Genomic DNA, 26,639 nt, shown 5'->3' with positions numbered 1-26,639 from the left:
CTCAGTACTCTACTGTGTTAGTATCACGGGTTAATAAAGAAAGAAAGGGCTTCTGTTTAGCCTTAAATATGATCTTCAAAGTTATCATTTGCTGTCTCTTAGCTGTAGTCATAAAAATGTATGAATTCATTTTATATTTTCTATCTACATATTCCATTTATTTTTGCACAACAGTTTAAAAATCTATAAGCATGGACTCATCTTATGTAGTTTAGCAACCTCAAAACTAACTGAACTTAGCTTGGCTTTCAGCCTCCCCTTTGCTTGAGGCAGAAAGCTTAATTTTCCCATTCAGTAAATTATAGATTGTTTTACACAGTCTTAATGTGAAAAACTCACACTCAATTATAGGTTTCTTCCTTTCCATTTTGTCTCCCCAGGGATTACAAAAGGTCAGTGAAATTATGTATTATTCAGGAATTGGAAGGAAGAAAGGTTTGGCCTCCCTTGAAGCATAAATCCTTGAATGGGCTTTTGATGAAGGCCTCAGTGTGTCCTGCATCTGCTGCACAGTCTGTGTCTCCTACAGTTTATGTTGCATTTACTGACAATATCCCTTCATCCCAAATCTTAGCCCTCTTTTCATCTACTAGTACTCTCTTGAACATGTCTACACTTCTCCGGTATGTAGAAACTCTTGGATCTTTCATGCAGTAAGTTGCAGTGTGTAATATTTAGAAGCCACCTTCAGGTCTATTTACCTAGGAATATACTTCAACCATTGCTACTCTTAATTCACGAGGCTGGAAGGGCAACTGTACTCCCCCCAGGCTATACACCCTGGGAAGTGAGGCACAATCCCTCTATGGTTTCTGTGATCTCACTATCTCTGGGACTTGGCCTAAAGTGGGGGAGAGAGCAGCAACCTTGCTCTGGAATACAGGCTCTCTTTCTACTTCTTTTCTCCTCCAAACTCTTTTACATAGCTCAGAATGTGCTTTTACTCTTCATTCAGCATAGGAAAAAATTAGCTTTCTTATAAGCAAGGATTCTTCCAAACTCTATTTTTTTAATAATATATGTTCATATTTCTTTGAAGGAAAAAACACCTTTCTCAAAAAGCCATCTCTTGCAGTTGAAAATCTTTAATTGAGATTATTGTTTCTTTTTTTTTGGTTATTTATATTCTATTTAGAAACTCAACAGACTTTTTGGGCTGAGTTATAATCTGCTGTTTCTCCTGATATAATAAATGCTACTGATTTTAATCTGCTGTTTCTCCTGATATAATAAATGCTACTGATTTAATAAATGGAAGGTCTAGGTGCAATAAAAAAAATAGGAAAAATTACAGACTTTATTTAAATAACTGGAAATACACATATAGTGAGAAAAAAATTGGATTTTAATAGAAATTGTATAGATCCTTCAACAGAGTCCCATGTTCTTTTATAGATGGCCTTTGATGATATCAATGATTTCATGATAAACTTGATGATATACATCTAATCCAAACAAAAAGTCTATATGATTGTAGTAAGAAATAGATTTATGGTAAATACGGTTTGTGATTTTAGAAAGTAAAATTTTAACATCTTCAGGATCAGCCAACAAGTCACTTTCACCATTCCAAATTGCAGTTGACACGTTCATTTTTGTCACATTGTACAATGGAGAAGTTGTCTAAATATAAATGAGTAAAGATAAGAATTTTCACAAGGAATGATACATATAAGATGCTATTTACTAAAGCTTTAAATTATGAACTAAAATATTGTTTAAAATAAGATGAATCTAAAATAACTATTACTACAAAGCAAAAAGCATGAAAGAATAGGTATTATAATTTTTACTTAGAAATAAGATGCAAATCAAACTAGATAGCTTGTTCTATATCAGATTACTCAGAAATTCCACAGGGGTAATTTTAGTTTTATTTATAAAACATGAAAGTATTTTAATAAGAATTTTATGTGGCTTTATAACTGTCAAGACATTTATCAATAAATAATAAATATTGGCAGTCAAGGTCAAATCTGATTTTACTGAATTTGATCCTTATAGTTTACTTTAGATTTTTACACAAGCAAACCACATCAGGCATGGAGTTTGGCTGAGGCAGAAAAATATGATGGAAAAGCATAATTTTAAACTAGACAAACTTGAGTTGTAATATTTCAAGACTTTTGACATTATACAACTTTTACCATCTTCACATTAACTTCTACATTTTCCTCATTAGTTTATGTGTCTGACTATCTTCCCAAATACAAGAATAGTCTTAGGGTCAGGAGCTATATTATGCCTTTTATTTCTCATGTAAACAAGCACAGAATTATGCATATTACAAACATAATATTTTTCCTTTTGATGGATGATGAATTATTCTACTGTCAACTTCTCTCTGCTTACCCAAAATATTTATTGTTAAAATACATAGAAAACATGGAAAAGCAACATTGGTTGTGTCAACACAAAATAACCAATAATTATTCTATAGAAAAGAGAAATAGGGTGAATTTTACTTGAGCAAGAGTGAGGATTACAACCTAGAAAGAACTTAGAAAAGTCTTCCAGGGAAGCATGGTTTTCAGGAGAGTCTTCTATCTTTTTAGAACAAAGAACATACATTAAACATGCCCAGGATACACATTCATCAAAGTTTCAAAGAGGTATTCCATTGCGAATTAGCAGGTCAACATGACCCTGATGCCCTGTCTGGAAAGGGACTAATCTGAGCATTATTAATAGGGCATAGAAGAGGAAGTAAGCATTCTTATCATAAGAGATAAGTAACCATTACTTTAATGGTTAAACATATGTACAATGTGTGTTTGATAGGCCACAAGTCAGGCTTTTTAGTTCAAGCTGAATCAATTTTGAACCTGAATAGTTACCCCATATACCTAACATGTGAAAATCTCTTGTCAGTTGGATGTGACAAAATGGATCCAAATCAACATGGTCTCCATCTGCTCGTCCTTCTCACACTTGTACTCTCAAGCTTTAGAGATGACCCTTTATCTGTAGCAAAATCCTCTGATCTAGTTGGGAATATAGTTTTTAGTTTATACACAATCATATACCTGATTAAAATGAAGGAAGTTCAGAACAGGACTGCCCCAGTCAAAAGCTTTCAAGTGACTAGAATTAAAAAGCTGAAAGAAAAATTAAAAGATAAGACTACACTCATTTGTTCATTACAGTGGCAGCTGATACAAATAAGGTACACATTGCACACATATGCCCCCTTTGTCCTGGGTCTGCTGGTATATGTGTAGGTGGACTTTTTTGCTTCTCTCTTCCTTTGGATAGGGTAAGAAATGGAAGAGCTGGGAGGGCAGATAAGGGAATCTACAGGATATGACTCTGTCATCTTCATGTAAGTGCACATCTCCCTGAGGTCTTTACTACCAAGGCCTGTGTGCTTGGGGTAACATTAGGCTTCCCGAGAAATCCTCAGCTTCATCAAAAGAGGTGAAGAAGTGTCCTGCACTAGGCCTAAGATGACACTTCCCTACATACCTTTGCTTCAAACAACAGGGCTCAAGAGTGTCTCAGAAGCCACCCCTTGCTCCATTCCTTAACATTCAAGCCTCACCACCACTATCTGCTTTGAGTCTATCAGGTGTCATCTGATTATGTCTATTTTTCCCCCTGATTATGTTTTCATCACAAGAAGGTTCAGACTCCCAGATTACTTGTCTTCCCTGGTACTCTAAATCTTATAAGGCTTCACCCATCCCCTATTCTTTCTCTCTCAACTCTCCCCAACTCCTAAAACTCTCTCTACCATCTGGAATTCCATCATCATTCTTTACCTTAAAATTCTTCTCTGAATGGCTCCCTCACCTTCTTGCTCTACTGACAATTTGATTTTCCCTGAGAACACTTCCTCCCCTGCGGCTCTTTCAGACAGCACTACTTTTTTCTTCTAAATATCAGGTATCACTGGACCTCGGGGTTGGATTATCTTCTTTGTTCCTCATACATTCTTCCAGACAACACTCACTTCCTCCTTCCTTAAACTCCAAGCTTTGAATCGTACATCATTCAATTACATCATCCACTGTCCTTTACTGCTGCTGTCGTCTACTGAACTCCAGGTTGTACTGTTTAGTTCCTGCTCACTGTCTCTCTCTAAAACTATTCCAGCCTTGATTTTTAGTGATTTAATCCTTCCAACAGCTTGGCCTCTGAGTTCCTTGAACTACCCTCCTTCAGTGATTTTGTCCTGCACCCTATACCAGCCATTCACCCTGTGACTATACACTCTTTCATTACACAATCCCTCCATAATATATATATATTTAGGAATATTAGCCCTGAGCTAACATCCGCCACCTGTCCTCCTCTTTTTGCTGAGGAAGATTGGCCCTGAGCTAACATCTGTGCTCATCTTTATATGTGGGACTCCTGCCACAGCATGGCTTGATAAGCGGTGGATAGGTCCGTGCCCGGGATTTGAACCAGCGAACACCTGGTCCCTGAAGTAGAGCACAGGAACTTAATTGCTATGCCATCAGCTGAGCCCACTCCATATTTTATGCATCCTACTTTCTGAACATTATCTGTTGTCTTTCCAGCAATTCTCTCTAGCATATCAATTTCAAAAATCCTTCAGTTCTGTCAGGACCTTGAATTCATTCATCCTTTTAACTTTTTATTTCCTCGATGTTCTTTCTCCCTAGCATACCTAGCTGAAATCCCACAATCAATCATTAAAATTACATTTCCTCAACACCTCTCCACTTCTATTTCCTACTTGCTTCACAAAAAAACAACTCCAGAAACACCAAATTCTCTGCCTACTATATGCCTATACTAATGAAACTGAACAAAACTGGAGAAAAACTCAAGATTTTGCTGATTGAATCCACTTTAAATTTATTTACACATCTCATGTAGGACATTATTTTTGCTCAGACTCATGCCATAATTCCCTAATCTATTTTCTCTTCCATCCTTCTAAGTGATTATGTCATAGTTTCTCCTCTCCTCACTGGCCTCCATCTTCTCTCTCACCCATACTCTCTTTTTCTGAAATATGTTTCCTATTTTAATAAAAACATTGAAGCAATTGGAAGACATCTGAGTCAAAGACCTCTCTACATCAATACGCTTAGCAGCAAATGAACTCATATATATATATATTTCCTATTTGTTTCTTTGTATACATTATCTATGCACCTAGTTAGAGCTTCTCTTTTACTTGTTTACTAGATGCTATCTATCCCAGCTATCTACCCCGTTCTCTCCTACTTCATAAATTTTCCCCTCCCTACTAAGCCATTTTCACTAATATAATAAAATGTTCTTATTTCTATCATAGCATAGATAAATAGAAAGATAGATAGATAGATAGATAGATAGATAGATAGATAGACAAAACTCCCTATTTCCCACCACAGTCCTTCATCAATATCTTTGCTTTCTTTGAACCAAAACTCCAGAGAAGATTTCTCACTATTTCCAATTTCTCTACCTCATCGTCTTTTTTAAAAATTATGGCAAAATATAATTAAAATCAAATTTACCATTTTAACCATTTACAGTGTTCAATTCAGTGACATTTGTTCACAATATTGTGCAACCATCATTCATTCTTTTTCTTCAGTTCACTCTAGTTAACCTTCTATCTCCACCCAGTGATGTAGTGGAGGTAGCTCAGATCAGCAAGAGCCAACTGAGGGCATCTCTTCCCAACTCTGTGTACAGTGGCATCACATTAGTAGCTTGAAATCAGCCATGGCCAGAATAGTTCTTCTACAGAAACTGGCAAGTCCTACAACTCAAGCCTTTTCTCCACAAAGAGAGCCAGTTATTAAACATTTATCAGCACACCCTGCTTCTATCCTTCCACAGAAATGGTCCAAGGATATTTATGGCCTTGACATTTGTAAACCTGGTCAATTGTGAGAAATTTTCTTATGAGATTTTGACACAGTTGTTCATTCCTTCGTTCTTCAGACTTTTTCTTCACTTGGCTTCTAGAATACCGTTAATTTCTTGATCTTATTCATTTTTGACTCACTGCTCCTTTTTAGTTTCCTTGGAAGATTCAGCCTCTGCTGCTTGACCAATCTTTTCATGTCTCAGTGCTCAATCCTCTCTCCTATTCTCTATCTATACTCACTCTGTGCTCTCTTCCAGTCTCCTGGCTTTCATTGCCATCCATATTGAAAATATTTACCTTCTTTTAGAAGTCTCCTGTAAATTTTAGACTCCTATACCCAACTTCTTACTCAAATTCATCACTTAGATGTCTAAAACTTAAGATCTCCATAATAGAACATCTTATCTTTCCTCCAAAACACTCCACCATCAACCTCCCTGTCTCCTTTAATAGCAAATTCATCTTTTCATTGCTTAGGCCAAAAACTTTAGGGTCATCCAAGATTCTCTCCTCTCTGACCCTTATAGAATCCATCATTAAATCTTGTTATTATCTTGTTGGTTCCATGTTCATTATATATAGATATTCAGAACATAACCATTTTCACCACCTCTAGTGGCAACACATCAGTGCAAGCCATCACCATTTCTTGTTTGGATTACAGCAATAATATCTTAACTGTCTCACTGCTTCCACTCTTGTCCCACTACAGTCTACCTAATATAGCAGCCAAAGTATCCTTTTAAAAATGTAAATCATATCATGTCACCTCCCAGCTCAAAAACCTGCAGTGACTACCCACTTCAGACAGAGTGAATGCCAAACCTGCATGATGGCACAAAGGTTCCTTTCTGACTCCTTATTACTTTTCTGTCCCTTTTCCTACAACTTTCTCCCTTAATGACTCCTTTTAGCCACACTCCCCTCTTAACTGTGCCTCTCAGAAATGCTCTGAACTAAGAGCATTGCATTAGCTATTCCTTCCATCTGGAATGCTCTTCTTCTAGATGTTCACATTGCAAACCTCCAAACATCCTTTAAATCTTTTCTCAAATGTCACCATCTCATTAAGGCTTTGGGCTGGCATCTGTATTCAAAAGTACAACCCATTACCCAGCATGCCCAATCCTTTTTCCCTGCTTCTCTTCCCTCTACTTTTTCACAGTTTCTATCCTCTCCTAAATTTTAAAATTTACTTATTTGCTGTGCTTATTGGTTATTGTCTGTATAGCTAGTACTAGAATGTAAGCTTGATGAAGACAGGAATATTTATTTCATTCACTGATGAATACTATGAGCATAGAACTGTACAGGTCACATATGAGGTGGTCAATAAATATTGTTACAGTGGATGAATAAATGCAAAACTTGCTTAGATATTTTTGGTCTAGTTATAATTAGGAATAAACTAAACCTAAAGATGTTATAATAAAGATTTTTAATAATTTATCTCAAAACAACTTCTTAGTAGATTAAAACATTTTTCAAATGAGAAAGCCCTCAACTGATATCTTGATAGTACTCCAAGCTTATCTAGTGTTTATTAGCTTTAAAGGACACTCATAATCACTATCCTATTCAATTCTCATAATATTTTTGTTAGGTCAGAGAATTATTATCAATTCCATTTTAAAAATTGAGGAAGCTGAATTCATAAAGGTTAAATAAGCTGCTCAATGTCACACTGCCAGTAAGGTTCAGAGAAAGGATTTTAAGTCTGTTATTTTGATCACAAGCATAATATTTCTTCTACAATATCATCCCGGCCTTCGATGTTAAAATAATATTCACACTGGATTTTTTTCTTTATCAATATTCATTCAACAAATATTCTTGAATATCTACTATATGCCAAAAACTCTTGGCCTTGCAAATACAAAAATGAACAAAACTTCCTCATGGTCTGCAAGGAGTTCACAATTTAAAGAGGAGAAAGTGTAAAGACAAGGCATCAAGAGACCTGTGTTCTAGTCTTAGCCCTTTTTAAAGGAATAGCTTTGAATCTTTGGGCAAGTCAAATGATGAGCATGGCCTTGATGACCCCCAGTCTGTTCTGAATTAACGTTTTCTCATTTGAAACACAGATAATAATTACATTGTTTTGATCATTGCTTAGATTTAGAGGATCTAAGAGGTCATGATATAAACACATATTATAAACTATAAAGAATTATACAAATATGCAATAATTTTATTTTATCCTTCTAAATTTATCATTCTATGGCAATGGTATGATCCCTAGAATGATGAGATAAACCATGAGCAGTATAAATAAAGTTGTATTGAAATACACTTTAAAAGTTATACCTGACTCCAGTGGAGCATATTTTGAACAGATGTTCCTGCTGGGTTATGTGACATATATACATCCACACGACTCTGAGGGGTTAACAAAAATTATTTTTATACTTAACTCAACCAGAGAAAGCATTTTCTTTGACATTTATTGAACTAAAATAATTCCAAGGAAATTTAGAGTTAATTTTTAATAAATAACATTAGTATAAAAGAAACAAAATTATATTTTAATTAAACACAGACATGTACTTATTAAATGTATAAATTTTGCATTAATATAGAAGCTATTGTTGGATTTCTAAACTATGTGGTCCATTACCCCATACTGAAAACAATCAAAAGTGATGGAGCATACACACACATCTCTTTTGAAAGCACTAAAGAACTGACAGCATAGAAAGAAAATTACCAGGATAAATGAAAGAGAAAAAACAAAGAAGCCCAAAACAAACAGCAAAGCACTGAAGCCATTTTTTCCTTATGGTTATTTGCCAATCTCAGAGAACCGAAGTTTCATTTTGAGAACTCAGCTAGTTGAGGAAAACTAAAAGCAAAGCCCAGAGCCTGACAAGGGCAGTTAAAAGATTTTTTAAAAAATCTTCTCCATGATAAACTGGGCTCCCATGTTCTACACTACTCAAAGTGAAGCTGAATCAAAAGTATAGCAGCCTTCACGTCAATCTGTTTAATCTAAGTTTTCATTGCCTATGTAGTCCCCGAGAACCTCAATCTGTGAAGAAGACATATAGTGTCAATGTAATCCCTATTCAAATCTCAGAAAGCTATTTTAAGGATATCAATAAACCACTTCTAAAGTTTATGTGAAGAGGCAAAAACCCAGAATAGCCAACACAATATTGAAGGGAAAAACAAAGATGGAGGCCTAATGTGACACAACTTCAAGACTTACTATAAAGCTATGGAAATGAAGACAATGTGGTGGTGGCAAAAGAATAACTAAATAGATCAATGGAACAGAATAGAGAGCCCAGAAATAGACCCCAAAAATATAGTCAAGTGATCTTTGACAAAGTAGCAAAAGAAATGCAATAGAGAAATGATAGTCTCTTCAACAAATGTTGCTGGAACAATTAGATAGCCACATGAAAAAAATGAATCTAGACACAGACCTTACATATGTCACAAAAATTATCTCAAAAAGGAAGACAGAATTAAATATAAAACGTAAAACTATAAAAGTTCTATAAGATAACACAGGAAAAAACTTAGACGACCTCGACTGTGGTGATGACTTTTTAAATGCAACACCAAAGGCACAATCTGTGAAATAAATAATTGATAAGATGGACTTCATTAAAGTTAAGAACTTCTACTCTGCAAAAGACAATACTAAGAGAATTAGAAAACAGGCCACAGTCGGGGAAAAAATATTTGCAAAAGACATCTGATAAAGGACTGTTAGCCAAAACATACAGAGAACTCTTCAAACTCAACAATAAGAAAATGAAGAACCTGATTAAAAAATGGGCCAAAGACCTTAACAAACACCTCACCAAAGACGATATCCAGATGGCAAATAAGCATATGAAAAGATGCTCCACATCATATGTCATCAGAGGAATGCAAGTGAAAACAATGAGATACAACTACATAGTATTAAAATGACAAAAATCCAAAACCCTGATAACACCAAATGCTGCCAAAGATTTGGAGCAACAGGAACTTTCATTCATTGATGGTGGGGATGCAAAATGGTACAGCCACTTTGGAAGACATGTTGGTGGTTTCTCAACAAACTAAGCATACCTTTACCTTTGGATCCAGCAATCACACTCCTTAGTTTTTAGCCAAAGAAGCTGAAAACTTATGTTCACACAATAACCTGAACCCTGATGTTTATAGCACCTTTATTCATAATTCTCAAAACTTGAACCAAAATGCCCTTCAGTAGGTGAATGGATAAACTGTGGCACATCCAGACAACAGAATATTATTCAGCACTAAAATGAAATGACTATCAAGTCATGAAAAGACATGGATGAACCTTAAATGCATGTTACTAAGTGAAAGGAGCCAATCTGAAAGGGCTACAGATCATATGATTCCAACTATATGCATTCTGGAAAAGGCAAAACTGGCAACTGTAAAATAATCAGTGGTTGCCAGGAGCTGGGTGAGGAGGGATAATTGGCAGAACACAGAAGATTTTCAGGGCAGTGAAACTATCCTGTATTATACTACAATGGTGGATGCATGTCTTTATACATTAGTTAAATCTTATAGAATGCCAAACACCAAGAGTGAACCTTAATGTAAACTATGAACTTTGGGTAGTAACAAGATGCCATGTACATTCATCAATTGTAACAAATGTAATACTCCTGTGAGGAATGTTGATAGTGAGGCAGACTCTGAATGTGAGCAGCAGGGATTTTATGGGAATTTTCTGTAATTTATGCTCAATTGTGCTTTGAATCAAAAACTACTCTAAAAAATAAAGTCTATTTTTTTAATGAAGGCAAAATAAAGACTTTTTCAAATACAAGATCTTGGAAAATTCATTGCCAGAAGACATACTGTCTTTTGGGGTTTTTGCTGAGGAAGATTTGCTCTGAGATAACATTTATTGCCAATTTTCCTCTTTTTTGCTGTGGAAGGTTCACCAAGTTAACAGCTGTTCCCAATCTTCCTCTTTTTTTGTGCATGAGCCACCATGACAGCATGGCCACTGACAGATGAGTGGTGTAGGTCTGTGCTGGGGAGCCAAACCCAGGCTGCCCAAGTGAATCATGCTGAACTTAACCACTAGGCCACTGGGGCTAGCCCAAGACATGTCTTTTAAGAAATGATAAAGGAAATTCTTCAGGCTGAAAGGAGTGATCACAACAGGGAGTACAGATGTTAATAAGAAATGAACCTGCCTTAACAGGTAAATATATAGGTAAATAGAAAAGACTATTGACTTTTTAAAGTCTTAATATTAATGTTTTGTTAGATTTGTGACATGTTAGGTTATGACATTGATTAAAAATATGTGACAATAGCAAAAAGTGCAAGAGATTAAAAAGAGTTAAATTATTGTAAAGCCCTTTCATTATTTAGGATGTGAATATAAACACTAATTTAATGTACATAATAATAACTTAGAGGACACATTTTGAAATTTATAAGGTAGTAATAAAGAATATTTCTTAAGGCTGTAACAAAAAAGTTAATAGAGGAGATAAAATGGAATAATAAAAAGTATTTGAACAGAATATAGAAGAAGTCAAGAAATGTGGAATAAAAAGAACAACAACAGAACAAGTAAAAAGCAAACAGCAAGATGATAGCCATACTCTAATCAATAATTATACAAAAATAAATTTACTAAATATTCCAATTAAAAAACAGAGATTGTCAGGATAGATTAAAAAAATGCTATGAATACCTTTTTGAAGACATAAAAGGCAGGCTTTAAAATATCTCCAAGCAGGAACCAAAAACAAAAATTGATCCATCAGATTGAAACAAGAAATTAAAACTACTAATGAAAAACAAAATAAACAGAATTTAAATTCCCTTGAATGCATATAGATCAGACACAATTGAAGGGAGAATATCGAGGTCAGAAGAAATTATTCAGAAAGGAGCAAAGACAAAAATGGAAAATATAGATAAGTCAAGAGACAAATGAGAAAATGGAAAAAAATCTTTAACTAGAGTGCTGGAAGTAAAATGAGATGGAGGTAATACAAAAATAAAATGTTTGAGATATTTAAGGATGGATGAAAGATATTAATCCACAGATTCAAGAATCCCAACAGATACTTAGAAGGATAAATTTTTAAAAACCCACACGTAGAAATCTAATTGAAATGTCACAACACTAAAAACAAAATACAATCATAATAAGCAAAAAGAACAGATTATTATCAAAAAGAAAAGAAAGAAAAAACAACCTTTAGATTGAAAGCTAACTTGATGTCATCAATAATAAAAGCCTGCAGTAATGAAAATTATATCTTTTCATGTACTAGAAAAAAGAAAAGTCAATCTAGAATTGTATAGTTATGAAAATATCTTTTTAAAAGGAGAGCAAAATAAAGTTATTTTTCGACAAGCAAAATCTGATTGAACCAGCCTCCAATAGACCTTCATTAAAGGAAATTCTCAAAGACGCACTGAAGGGAGAAGAAATGGAAAAAAGTGGTCAATATCTGGGTCTAAATGAACATTATCTATATAAATAATAATATGGGGTTATGTTTAAACATAAGACAGAATTAAAATACATTCTTTGGTGAAGCGTCTGTTAAGACCTTTGGCTCAATTTTTAATTAGGTCGTTTCTTTTCTCATTGTTGAGTTTGAAGAGTTCCTTGTATATTTTAGATAATAGTCCTTTATCTGATATGTCTTTTGCAAGTATTTTCTCTCAGTCTGTGGCCTATCTTCTCATTTTCTTGATATTGTCTTTTGCAGAGTAGAAGATCTTAATTTCAATGAAGTCCAGCTTATCAATTTATTTTATGAATTGTGCCTTTGGTGTTACATGTAAAAAGTCATCACACTACCCAATAATCTTTAGAAGCAGTTTGTAGATAGCCATAAAATAACTTGCTGGAATTTTGATTGGGGCTGCTTTGAATCTACATGTCAAGTTGGTAAGAATGGATAGCTTGACAACATTGAGTCTTCCTATCCATGAACATGGTATATCTCTCCATTTATTTATAAATAATAAGAGTTTCATAGTTTTCCTCATATAGATCTTATTCATCTCTTGTTAGATTTATACCTAAGTATTTCATTTTAGGGGGTGTAATGTGAACAGCATTGTGTTCTTAATTTCAAATTCCATTTGCCCATTATTGGTATATAGAAAAGCAATTTGAAAACTGCAAAATGCAATTGATACTTGCATATTAACCCTGTATCCTGCAACCTTGCTATAGCTGCTTTTCAGTTCCAGGAGGTTTTTTGTTGTTGTTGATTCTTTCAAACATTCTACGTAGATGATCATATCATGTTGTCTGAGAATGAAGATAATTTTATGCCTCCCTTCTCAATCTGTGTAACTTTTTTTATTCCCTTTTCTTGCCTTATTTCACTAGAAAGGGCTTCCAGTATAATGTTGAAAAGGAGTGATGAGATGGGACATCCTTGCCTTGTACCTGATCTTGGTGGGAAAGCTTCAAGTTTCTCACCATCAAGTATGATGTTAGCTGTAGGTTTTCCGTAGATATTCTTTATCAAGTTGAAGAAGTTTCCCTCTATTCCTAGTTTACTGGGGGGTTTTATCATGAATGAGTTTTGGATTTTTCAAATGCTTTTTCTATCTCTATTGATATGATCATGTGATTTTTCCTTTTAGCTTGTTAATGTGATGGATTACATTAATTGATTTTTGAATGTTGAACCAGCCTTGCATACCTAGGATTTTTTCCCCTATATTTTTACAAATTCTCTAGTTGTTTATGCTCAGAGGATTATTCAAGACTCTGTTACTCACTCATGACCAGAAGTGGAAAATCTCATAATGCAATTTTAATTATGTCACCTCTTTTAAGGTTCTTGCCATTTGAATACCTGGGGGCTTAAAAGAAAATTTCTTTTGTTTCTATGGCAATTCAGGGCACTTGAAACTGGCAACAATAAAGTTGTGACAGAATGATTTAAAATGGCCGTACAGAACTTTGTAACAGATGCATTCTACAATTTAAACTTAGGTATTCATTGGATCATCTAATTATAATTCTTACTTGTTCTTGAAATCAGTGCCTATATAATGTTTATCCTGGATGGTGTATTCCAGCTATTCCTTGCATTAGAGTGACATTGCTATTTACCCTACTGCGAGTTAGGGGCTTACTCAACCCAAAACACCTTGTCCTATTAATCTCTCCTGGATGGAGAAGCTTACTTACAAGTAGCTTTCATAAATATCCATGACACCTATCTATGAGTAATCTGAGATATTTATCAGAGTCTCTATTTTGACTTTATCAGATAGACAAGAAGGAATCCATTCACTAAAGGGACTCAAATCATAACTATAGACTCTTGATAACTGTATTTCACATATCTCAGGCTCAAATCTCTTTGTAAGTGTTAGAATTTATTTTTGTAAACCATTTTCAAAGAATCATAAGAATTGGACAAGGTCAAAATTCTGGGTGGTTCAATGATACATTTTCCAAGTTACATTGGTGAGAGTTTTTGCCACCCGTTCTTCCTTGCGTCATACCTTTCTTTTCAGTTCTCTTATTTGGTTTTCCAGGCCTGAGTGACATCGGTCTGATTCCACTCACTGCCTTTTTACAAACTGCAAGATTCTCTCTTGGCTTTTCATACTGTCTACAGGAAAGAAATTCCAAGTCAAACTCTACCTTCCCCACAGATCTTGATAGGTTCACAAGAGGACTGAATCAAACTGAACTAGGCTATAATTTTTAATATTCCCATACACACTGTGTGTGAAATTTTTCCACTTCAAACTTTCCACAATCCCAGATAACTTAGGACACAACCATATTACAACCTATGTCACTGTCAAATTTTGTCCCATAAAGGAGAGTCACAAAGTTAAAGGCTAAGAAGTCAGAATGTAAGCTTTTTTAATAGTTCACAAAAGAAAAGTTCTCAAAGACACCACAATATAATTACAGAAAATATAGCAATGTCCAAATATACTACAAAACATAAAATGAATGAATAAGACAGGCAAAAATAAAAATTATGTTTATGATTCTTCCAGTCATTCCTTGGTAGGTGTATAACACTAAATAGACAGAAAAATATGAGAAAGAAGATATTAAACTAGTCTTTTCTACCTTCTATGACAGTAAAGTTGTTACACATTAGATAAAAGAACTGAGTTCATTTCTTCTATTATGAAGTGTTCTTTTCATATTTATTTAATTGTTTATATATCCCTCTGAGACTTGGTAAGACCTTCGTGAGGATGGATAAAATCAGCATATCCTTGTGGCATGAAAATGTGTTTGGGAATTAAGAGGACACTTCTCTTTCTTTGAATAAATAAATTGGTTCTCATTGAGAAGCTCTTAAAAGTTTCAGGTGCAAGAACCAACCACTAGTCCAAATACCACAGCTGCTTCCATCAAATATGGATTTTTAGTTTAATGTGCTGAAAAAGTCTTAGAATGAATGCCTACATCTTTAAGAAAATCTATACACAATAAATCTAAATGGCCTTGGTAATAGTAGCTTGAGCATCAAAACAATTTCCCACTTGAGGAATTTTGATGAATGCCAGAGCATGTAATATAATTAGCAGGCACTAATTCTAATTATGAAAAGATCAACAAGAAGGGAAACCTGTGTTAGGAATCAGGAGATAAGAGGAGGAGTTTTGGGAAACAAGTGAATAGAAGACAATCTAAATACAAGAAACTTCAGGAAACTAACACTCAATAGCAAAGGCTAATAAAGATAACCATCACAGCAGCTGCTCTCTGTTCTTTACAGAGTAACACAAATATGGAAGCAAAGTAATGGCAGCATGCTGAGGGAAATTAGTTTCACAATGTTGGTACAGTCACAAAATCAGAAAGGGTAAGGATCTAACTACTAGTGTACATGGATAAATCATAAAATGACACATGAGGTATAAAATAATCACTATTAAGAGCTTCTATCTAAAAACTAGAAAATAGAATTCAAATACAACTTATTCTCACCATATTTAAATTCTTCAGATCATATCCAGTCATCATAAACAAGATATCATTGCAGATATTATCAAAAATCTTTAGGGAACACAGCTCCAACCCAACAAATCTATTAAATGATGTATTAGCTAAGAAGTCTTTGTTGCCAGAAAAAGCCTGCAAAATAAATTGAGTTTATCCATATTTTGAAGGTCAAAATAATTAATCAAGAGATGATGTGGTTTACTATGTTTACAACTAAATGTATCATCTTACAGTAGATTAAAACATTTAAATTGGGGCTGGCTCATGGCTGAGTAGTTAAGTTCACACGCTCTGCTTCCAGCAGCCCAGGGTTCACTGGTTCAGATCCTGGGTGTGGACATATGCTCTGCTCATGAAGCCATGCTGTGGCAGCATCCCATATAGAAGAACTAGAATGACTTACAACTAGGATATACAACTATGTACTGGGGCTTCGGGGAGAAAAAAAAAGAGGAAGACTGGCAGCATATGTTAGCTCAGGGCCAATCTTCCTCAAGACCTTCCTCAAAAACAATAATAATAAATAAATACATAAAAGATTAAAAAACACTTAAATTGAGGACAGAACTTGGAAGCAGCATGTAGAGATTTGATGCTGGATTTTTCTCACAATGAGATGTCCAAAGGTATCATACTTAAAATCCTATTCCTTTGTAGAAACAAAGACAAGAATCCAGTGTAAATGAAGCCAAAAAATTCAATTTGTACACGTGCCCATGCAAACATAAGTCAAGACCTTTTATTTTTAAGGCACAGAATCATTGTCACTGTGGGTTATCAACCACGTAAAAGAAAGGAATAAAATACCTTGATCACTGACTTCAACTTGTATGCCATTTTAATTAAAGCACTTTTTGAGTATTTAATGGAAAAAACCGGTGCTAAAGCAAAAAATATTTTGATTCTTTCAGCTATCTTTGGCATTGTGGAAAATGTTATGAAACCTGAAAGAAAATAAGGTATAAATTATTCTTAAGCAATTACTAGCATGTAAGAAATGACACCATGGCAAATAACCGTAAGTTCAACAGGCTCTGAACAATTAATTTACTCATTAATTTCTTAATTCACTTATCAAACATTTATTGATCACCTAGTATGAGATATGTATATTGATCACGACACAATGCTGATTATTAGAATTAAAAACAAAAGTATAGACCATAGGAGGTGATAAGTTAGTAATAAATCAGTGTTGTAACACCGTAGTTTAAAAATCAGAAACAATACTGAACATTTGTATAACTGGCCATGATGTAAACAAGGTTAAATGAATTTTTCAGATAGATGAATCATAAACTTTAAGATTCAGTAAGTGTCAAATTGTTTTAATATTTACTTTTAATATATTTTAAAACTTCCTTGCCTTCTTATACAGAGGATACTAAATATTAGTTATATGCTATTGATTGCTTAGAGTCATTGATATGACAAATACTAGTATTTCCCTTTTTTACTTCTTATTGAGCTATCTACTTGCACACCTTCTCTATTTTTATTGGTTCTTTTTTTTCCCCTGGGTTCTGAGAAGTCAAATAACCGAAGAATTATAAAAGCATATTATGAGTTAATAAGCTCTGGTACATCACCCATTTATTTTCTTATTTAATAATTTTCAGGGATTCCTGGTTCCAGATAATTGAACAGCTGATGAGAATTTGTACTAAACATCACACACAGTTAATAAACATCAGAGAAAAAAACCTATGAAAAATTGGATTAGCTGTTATTCAAAACACTTTTTCTAGTGGGAAGTGGATTATTCCTATAAGAAAATGATACGCTTCAGTCTACAAAAAACTCATTTAATGTTGGCTTTTATTATAAAATGGCTTCTCACACCTTCAAAGTAGCAAGAATAAACAAGAAAGAGTAAACAGGTTTACCATACCATGTAAGAGAATTATTTTAGGGCTCAGGGAATTTTTTTCCAAAAGTAGAATGTTTATACATTAGATAGAGGCGTTAGTGTTGTGAGGTGAAAGTTCTTTACTAGTCATCTTTAAATATAGGAAGGCTTTCCTCATCTTTGTGCATTTCTTAAATTTAATCTGTCCTAACTGCAAAAACATAGTCTTTTCAAGTCTCTCACTCATAAAGCTCCATGTTATCTATTAAAAAGAAAAATAATTATGCAAGTTCTATTTGTGGAACAAGTGATTGTTATGATCCCACATTGATCTTAAGATGGATATCCAACTTTTATACATTGGAAACAAACAAAACCACAAACAACCTTGCTTTTACTATCGATTCTTTTTGCCTAGAGAAGATGCTGTGGAATGACATCAGGATGTGAACTTTCAGGGCTCTGCTTTGCTATGCTTGTCTCACAGTTCTGCTTTGTCTCACTTCGAGGTCTAGAAGGTTATTTACAACTTAATAAGTCTATCTAAAAACTTTAAAAAGCATTAAGGAATATTAGCAACAATCTTTCTTGGCATACCAATAGTAGTGCCCTGTGAATGGCCTACATAAAATATTTCCTCCTGTCCGGTTTGCTTCACAATGAAATCGATGGAGGCTGGAAGGTCATATTTAGCCATCTCATCAAAACTACAAGAGAAAAAGGAAAATAAAAATGCACTTTCTACTAATGTTATATTAACATTTGAAGATAACGAATAGATAAATGAATAAATTCAATTTTCAACCCTCTTTGGGTATTATCAAGAAGTTATGTGGAATAACGTACCTATGTAATAGAGATTTATTTAGGAACACAAAGTCAAGGAAATAAAAAAAGCCACAAGGCAGTCTTATAAAGAAGGTGTTTGTATATTCTAAGCACAGAGAGGTAGACTAAATATATGGGTTACAGAGTGAAAGAGGAGTTAAAGCAAAGGTGGGGTTAGTCAATAAACATTACTGCTGAAAATTGAGGAATAAGCTCAAAATCAAACAATCATTCTTTAATTTCCAAGCCAAAATTTACATAAATTTTGATGGTCTATTGGAAGCCCTGAGTTGAGAAAAGAGACATATTTTATTTTATTTCATTCAGAAAGAAAAAGTGTTCAATACATTTATAAAATAAACTTGATTTTGTTTGTACCTGAAAGCCCAGAATTCTTTGGAATCTGTTTTTAGGTACAAGTGTTTCCTGGACCAGGTAGTCCCTCTACTGTTCCCCATCCACACATCATAACCAGCATCTGCCAAAATGAAGCCCAGGCTGTTGCTAGGAAGATTGGAAATCCAGCTGATGGCAGATGTCAGCAAACCATGTTGCAAGTATACAACAAGCCTCTGAGCTGGAAAACAATACACAGTCAATTTCTTTTTTAATTTTGTAGTATCTACATTAAAACCTCATCTGAAATTTAATCTTTTAACACATGGCAGTTTGAAGATTTAAAAAAATTGTATAAATAGGGTAAGTTACTAATGTTTAATCCCATTGTATGTGAGAGGTGTTTAACACAGTTCACTCATGGATTTCTTTCAAATGAGCAAGTGGATAATTAGGTCATGTCCCACTTAAAAAACTTTTTTAATTCAAATATCTAATATTAATTTGGGCACTCATGTACATTTTACATAACATATTATATAAAACACATTTTGTATGATTTTCCCACTTTTTCATTTCGCGAAATAATTATATAATCACATTTTTCACAGGCATAATCTTTATCAGTGTAATCATTAGAACCACTGTTTTAGCCACCTAACAGAGTTCACAGAGCCCTAATCTATACTTCCAACATGTTTGAGAAATAAAACCTTTTGAGTAACAAAAAGTGTGCTTACTAATAACTTCATTTTAAGCCCCAAGCCGCCATTCACATATTATCCACATTATTATCATCTACTGTAATGATACTATTGGTTCCCTGTATAGATCCCACTAACTAGGCTATTGTGTTAGCTGCTGACTATACACAGCTGTCCCTTTTCAGAAGACACACTCTTGGCATTCTTGGCTAAATGGGAGCTCCCACACTGGGTGAGGAGGGAGACAACCTATACTTTGACCAACTGACACAAAGGTACAAAAGCTTGACTCCCTTGCTTCAAGGTTGGACTAACTCTGACATAATTCATGTTTTATATCTCCCTAAGGGACCAGGCTGAAGCTAGACTCCACTTCAGACCACATCTTTGCTTGATTCCTCCTCTGCTCACTTCTGCTTCCCCCATTACCTTTTTCCTGAGATTCCCTCAAATCCCTGTCACATGCTCTGCTTCAAGGGAACTTGACCTAAGAGTTACTGATGAAGATTATTTTAGGCTGGTTACTGTTAAAAATTGCAGATGAGAAGGAGGCTCTAAGGAGTGGAATTTGCTTGCCCTTTGATGGAGACATTTGCATTTGTGAAGGAAGTCTCCATCTGTGGGGGGTGTCTCCCTCTCTGCACCAGGAGGAAGGGGGGATGGCCTTATCTCTGGAAACTCTTAATGGGGAAGTCAAGGACTTAAGTTGTTTACTGTCTGGTAACCTCATGTAACTGACACCCCCCAACATTGACCTTTGTCTTTAACTGAAGATAATATTTAAGGTGGTGGCTTCTGCCATTTACTTAATCCGGTTTGATTCTTATCTAAAAGTTATAGGACCACCCAATAACCAGACACTACCAGCACTGATACCATTTTAACAACTCTTTTTACATATTCTTTCTTTTGTCTTGTAAAGAGATAACTGACATAGCTATGCCTTAAATTTAGCCCTACTCTCAACCCATGTTTGCAGCAGCAGCTCCTCCTGCCCATGGGTCCTGTCCCCATGCAGCAGCAGCTCTGACTGCCCATGGGTCCTGTCCCCATGCTGGCAGCAGCAGCTCTGACTGCCCATGGGTCCTATCCCCATGTTATTCCATACTATTCTCTAAATAAAAGAGCACTACTGCCAGACCTTGAGAGTCCAAGAAACCTTTCTTTCGACTCCTCGGCTCACTGACCCCACATCATTACTACTAAAAGTGATTGAGGAAGCAGACATTTAAGGACGGGATCATGGAGTTGGATTACTTGCTGGTTGGCTGGAAATGAGGATCACATCATTGGTTATAGATGGAGTATTGAAAGAACTTTGCATGTTGTAGCACTCCAATGGCTAAAATACTCATGATTCCTGTGATGATATAGGAAAGGGATGACTGATTTGTACAATATCTCTGACAGTTAAGAGGTACAGAGGAAATATAATTATGAGGACTTGGAAATCAGGTAGCTGTTACTAAGTACCAATGATGTTTTGAAGAGAGAAATTAAGAGGCTCAGGGCAAATCAATCACCAATTCAAAGTAAAGTGTGAAAGTCATAAGATGTCTTTGGCAGCATCTAAACACTTTCATCTCCTATAGCCAGAGGGAAAACTGAGGTGAAAATCACGGTCAGGACCTAACTGTAAGAATGGTAGAACTTCAGGAAGGTTGAATTCTCAGCTCTGGGAAGAACTCATGTGTTTTCAGAGCCTTCATAGGGAAGTAGGGCCCTGAGACTTAAGATGAGGATATCAGGGTAGAACAGCTTCAGAACCTTGAAACCCAGATTTCCCTGAACTCACTGGGACTACAGAAGTCACCCGCTCCTCTTTGTTAGAGGATAATGGCTCCCTTACTTAGATAACTTTCAGAACAAAGCTTCCTCTCCTCAAGATCCACCCAATCCCTTCCTGGACACTCATTCGGTAACTATGATTAAATTCTAGCATGGCTTAACTGAAGAAGTGTTGGGCCTGCTGAGGGAAAGGAGAGATTACACACTAAAGGGGCTACAAAATCTGGCTAATATGTATGTAACAGCAGGAACTGGGAGAGTATGCCTGGGAGAGATCCTGAGGGTGTTGGATCAAAGCCTGGATAAGGATGAATTTGTTCATGTGGTAACGCATTCCTACAACACAGAATTTAACAGACTGGCAATGGTTCCAGAGGTCAGTCCTGACATTCTGCTATTTGTTTGAAGCTTATAAAATTCCAGAATTGTAAGAGCAGATTGTGGAGGAAATAATAAAAGGGCTCAGCTGTAGGCATGCTAAATCTATTAAACAAGACCAGAATATCCACCAACTGACTAATATGCCTTGGGGGGGCTTGGAGGATATTCCATTTACCAAATTTAAAAAAATACACTCACTGGTGAGGACACCAGAAGAATTTAAAAACTCAGAAGTAGAGAATTTCCACTTCCTTTTGGGATATATAGTAAGCCAGAAGAAGTATTGCTCCATTCTCACAATGATCTAAGTTCAAATTCATGACTTTTAAAAAACTCATCAGAAAGCTGATGTCACAGACCAAAACTCTGATCCCAAGTCTGAGGAGAGACAGATGCTTGCAAGAAGAGAGGAAACACAATTAGAATAGTTTAGGTAGAATAACTGAAGAATTGGGGCCGGCCCAGGGCAGAGCGGTTAAGTTCTCACATTCCGCTTCTCGGAGGCCTGAGGTTCACCAGTTTGGATCCTGGGTGCAGACGTGGCACTGCTTGGCAAAAAGCCATGCTGTGGTAGGCATCCCACATATACAATAGAGGAATATGGGCATGGATGTTAGCTCAGGGCCAGTCCTCCCCAGCAAAAAGAGGAGGATTGGCAGTAGTTAGCTCAGGGCTAATCTTCCTCAAAAAAAAAAAAAAAAAAAAGAATGAAGAATTAGTGAAGGCCAGGTATAGGCTCCAAGGACAGTGTGAAGCCTCTGAGTTCAGTAGAAACTGGGAAGTCTATAGTCTGCAAATTCTTTCCCAGGAACCCAAAATGAACCTCAGAGAAAAGATTGGAAAGAGTTTTATGAAAGTGTCCATTCACATGCATATCTGTGAGACAGAACAGCAGCCATACAGGGAGGACAAAAAACTCTTCTCTGATTCTTTCCCCACCTTCCCTCCAGAACAATACTCAATCCATGTACATGGAGCGGAAGGGAGTAAGAAAGGCAACAAATACTACACAGAGTACACTAAACAACCAAGTGCATAGGATGACTCAACCAATAGATGTCAGCTGGGCACTGTTTTTAGCCACCCCAGTGCTTGTGCAGTGGGCTCACAAAAGGAGTATCCATGGTGGCAGGGACGTAGATTAAACACTGGTCCATCATTATGGGCCCCCTCACCAAGGCAGATCTAGTTACTGCCAGGGCAATAAGTCTCACCTGCCAGCAAAAGAGATCTCCTATGGTACCATCCCTCGAGGAGACCAAACCAGCCACTTGGAGACATGCTAGGTACATCACATGCTTTTTCTCCCAGAAAGGGCAACAATTCATTATGAGTAGGATTGATACACATTTCTGCTATGATTTGCCTTTCTTTCCAAATAGGACCACAGTTAGCACCTACTCAAGAGTTCACAGATTGTCTGATCTACCAACATGGAACCCCCTCATAACATTACCTTAAATCAAGGAACCCACTTCAGGTCAAAGAAGGTGCAGCTATTGGCAAATGACCATGGTACCTACACCCTACCACATTACTACCATCATGAGGCTGCCAGCCTGATAGAGCAATGAAATAACACCTTGAAGGCTCAGTGGAGCTGCCAGCTGGAAGATGACATCCTGTAAGTATAGGTGATATCATTCGAGATTCCTTTACACCTTAAACAAATGGCCATAATATATTTCTGATTCCTTCAATTACTAGAATACAAGGATCTGAGGAAAAAAGGGGTAGGATTAAGAGTGGCCCCACTCACTACCACTCCCAGTAACTCCCTCAGGGATTTGTGTTTTCCATCCTCACAATTTTAGGCTCTGTAGATATAGAGACCCTTGTTCTGAGAGAGAAAATGCTTCCACCAGCATCCTAATAAACTTAAAGCTATGACTGCTGCCTTGCCATTTTGGGCTCCTCGTGTTAGAAACAGGGAGGCGAAGAAAAGCATTACTATACAGGCAGCAGTAATTGGCTCTGATCATCATGAGGAGTAGGACTGCTGATACAGGGAATGAGAACAGGGAAAAATATATATAAATTCAGGTGATCCACAGGGGCATCTTTTGTTACTCCTATGCCCTATTTTAACTGTAAATGTACAAGTACAGCAACTATGACCTGCTCTGGATATAGTAGCCCTTAAGGATGAGGATTTGGCTTACAACACGAGACAAGCTAACTGAGAGGGAGGGGAATATACAATGGGTGGTGGAGGCAGGAATCTATGAGTATCAGTTATGGCTTTAGGATCAGTTGCAAAAGCAGATGTAATTTTGCTCCTCAAATCTTCCTCTGACCTACAAGAATCCTGGAAAAGCTGTACCTGGATGAAATAAACTTAATGTGAAAGACAAATGGATCTGAGTAGTGCAAGGGGTGTACTCTATTAGATTATTTTGGTGATGCATCCAGATTTCCTTTACTAAACAGACAACCATTCTCCCAGCTGTTGTGAGTGTTGCTTTTGAAGAGTTGCCTATTGTCCCTTTCTCTGTAGAATTGCCCCCAGCCAAATGGGAATTGCCTTACCCAGGAAATTACACGTCTTTCTAAGGGTAGCCTTCAGGCAATGACTGAAATGGGAATGCAAAAATCTAGCTCTCTAACTTGAGGGTGGGACCACCTCTGTGGTTCAGTTCATGGATTCAGGAGCTCTTCTGAGATCATATTGCAGCTGGGTCCTTCCTTAGCTCCTTCTCCTTCCCTTATCCTGATTTCCACGTTACTCTCTCCTGACAGTAGTCCATCAATAAATCACACACACCTGAATCCCTGCTAGTTAAGTGGCAGATCTAGGATTATAACGCTAGTGACAAATTCTGCTGCATTTTGCACCACACTCTGCTGATACAAATGTACCTATTGTTAGAATAAAGAGTCGTGAGGCTGCTAGCAACCTGATCTCTTTGTGATTATTAAAGAAGAGAGCTATAAAGACAAGTATGGAAATTTTTACCAGCCATTCTTCAAACCTACAGAATAGTGTTAGTGTGTTTCGGAGCATTTCTAAGCCCCTCATTAAGCAAAGAAAATTCTAGAGAATCAACACATATGAGCAAAGTGATCCACAAAGAAAATCTGGAAGGAACAACTTATGTTCCACCACACATTAAAACCACTCTGTGAACAGAAAGCTAGTGGAGAATCAGGTTCTCTTCCTGAGGCATGTGGAGAGATATATGAGAAATGACCTTCATCTTCAAATTCTTTTCTTCTGCTAAACTCACTGAGAAGAAATGGACAAGTTAAGAACTTCAGGCCCCAGACATTCACCAATTTATCTTGAACTGGGCATTACCTGAATTGTTATCATTGTTTGTCTTCCCATAAGGAATTCTATAAAGGCCAAGGATATAACCATCTTCGGTTACAATATCATACTCTTCATCTGGGTAGCCCCAGTAGGAAATAATTTGGCTCTAGATAAAGAAAAAACAAACCTTTTAGAATGATTATTGGTCAATTAAGTTGAATTGTTCGCCATTTCCAACCTAAAATGTAAAAATGAAGCTTTGTATTCTCTCTCAATCTCAGGCCTATTTTTATTTTCACTAATTTACTGATTCATTCAGTAATAAATATTGATAGAATAGCTACTAAGCATCAGTCTTATACACTAGGGATTGACAGAAAAAGGAAACAAAAAATAAAACCCTGCCCTCAAGGAGATATCTCAAGAAGTAACCTAATAATTTTTTTCTAACTACTAATCACTCATAGTTTTACCTACTCACTCATATACAATTTTAAAATATATGTGTATCTATAAATTTTTGCAAGTTTATGCATATAACTATGCTGATATCTGAAATTTGTACATATGTGAGTGTATAGAAGAGAGAATTATAAACGAAGGTATGGACATATTTATCTATATATATTTTTTAATCACAGAGATAGAATAAGACTGAAGGGGAAACTGTGAGTTATGGAGTAGTAGTTGGGGAATATTAGTTGACCAATATCAAAATACATGAATGCAGAGATATAAATTTGACTGTAGGTATGTTAAAATTAAAACAGCCTAAAATTGAAGAGTAGCTTTCCCTTTATTTCAGCAGCTTAGCATTTATTTCCTAGCAACTTACAATATTCATATTTGCTTCAGGGTTCACAGATCTTCGATATCGAAAGGCACCATGAGTAGTTCCAAAAATTAGGATGAAAGACAACACTTTGAAAAAGCACCACATTTTGGATCTACATATAAAAGGGAGATGTTAATACTATTAAAATTGGAGCAAGTAATACCATTTGACTGTTTAACTCTGTAAGATAGTGAATATTATGATTTTCAGATGAGAAAACTGAGTCTGAAAAATTAAATAACTTGTCTAAGGATACACAATGTACAATGGGCAGTCAGGATTCATATTTAAGCCTGCTTCCTTCCAAAGTCCTTGCTTTTCCAACTACTCTATTTTGTGGCACAAATTCCATCTTTGAAGTCTCTGTTATACTATTGTTTGGCCCAATTCTGAGAGCTTTATCATATTCTGCAAGTTAATTGATATCTGAACTAATGATGTAATAATATTCTTACCAGATTAACACTTACTTAAAGTATGTTTAAAGGTTGTTGGGTTTGGGTGAGGGAACGGGTACAGGTGGGGAGATTAGGAAGTTTGCATAACAACTTTCATTCAGGCCTTTTGGGGTCTGGATTTTATTTTGTTTACAAAAATACGAGTTTGAGTATCCTAAATTCTGGGAAAGCAGGACACTTAAGCTCTTTCTAGAAACATAAGAGACTGGTGAACCATAGATCCTCCCCCAAAGAGCATGACTTGCAGATCTCATGAGCTTTGTACAATAAGCCAGACACTATATGTGGAAGGACATTATGAGAGTTTATAAGACTCCCAGATCTACCACTCAAAAGCTACATGATTTAAAACAGGTTACTTAACCTTTCTGAGCATCAGTTTCCCTACTTATAATATGTGAATAATACCTACT

The 26,639-nt window shown here is 35.8% G+C and overlaps 1 protein-coding gene across 7 annotated transcripts in view; it reads right to left on the bottom strand.

Moving 5' to 3' along the window:
- Positions 1 to 1,355: 1,355 nt before the first annotated feature.
- LIPJ (lipase family member J) overlaps positions 1,356 to 26,639 on the bottom strand; it is a 42,698-nt gene continuing 17,414 nt past the window's right edge. For 4 of the 7 annotated variants that reach the window (XM_046654660.1, XM_046654661.1, XM_046654662.1 and 1 more), the window contains 9 exons: positions 25,769 to 25,880; positions 24,979 to 25,099; positions 18,850 to 19,048; positions 18,241 to 18,350; positions 16,602 to 16,738; positions 15,780 to 15,926; positions 8,144 to 8,215; positions 3,027 to 3,098; positions 1,356 to 1,623 (listed from right to left, as the gene is read on the bottom strand). In XM_046654660.1, the coding sequence (XP_046510616.1) occupies positions 1,390 to 1,623; positions 3,027 to 3,098; positions 8,144 to 8,215; positions 15,780 to 15,926; positions 16,602 to 16,738; positions 18,241 to 18,350; positions 18,850 to 19,048; positions 24,979 to 25,099; positions 25,769 to 25,873 (1,197 nt within the window). In that variant the 5' untranslated portion in view covers positions 25,874 to 25,880 and the 3' untranslated portion in view covers positions 1,356 to 1,389. The remainder of the gene's footprint in view (positions 1,624 to 3,026; positions 3,099 to 8,143; positions 8,216 to 15,779; positions 15,927 to 16,601; positions 16,739 to 18,240; positions 18,351 to 18,849; positions 19,049 to 24,978; positions 25,100 to 25,768; positions 25,881 to 26,639) is intronic. The other 3 variants (XM_046654665.1, XM_046654664.1, XM_046654666.1) reach the window with 3 other exon arrangements.

This window comes from Equus quagga, chromosome 2, assembly GCF_021613505.1.
Source record: "Equus quagga isolate Etosha38 chromosome 2, UCLA_HA_Equagga_1.0, whole genome shotgun sequence".
NCBI classification, from domain to species: Eukaryota; Metazoa; Chordata; class Mammalia; order Perissodactyla; family Equidae; genus Equus; species Equus quagga.
The sequence above is the reverse complement of the archived record's forward strand: the minus strand, read 5'-3'. Positions and strand labels throughout refer to the sequence as shown.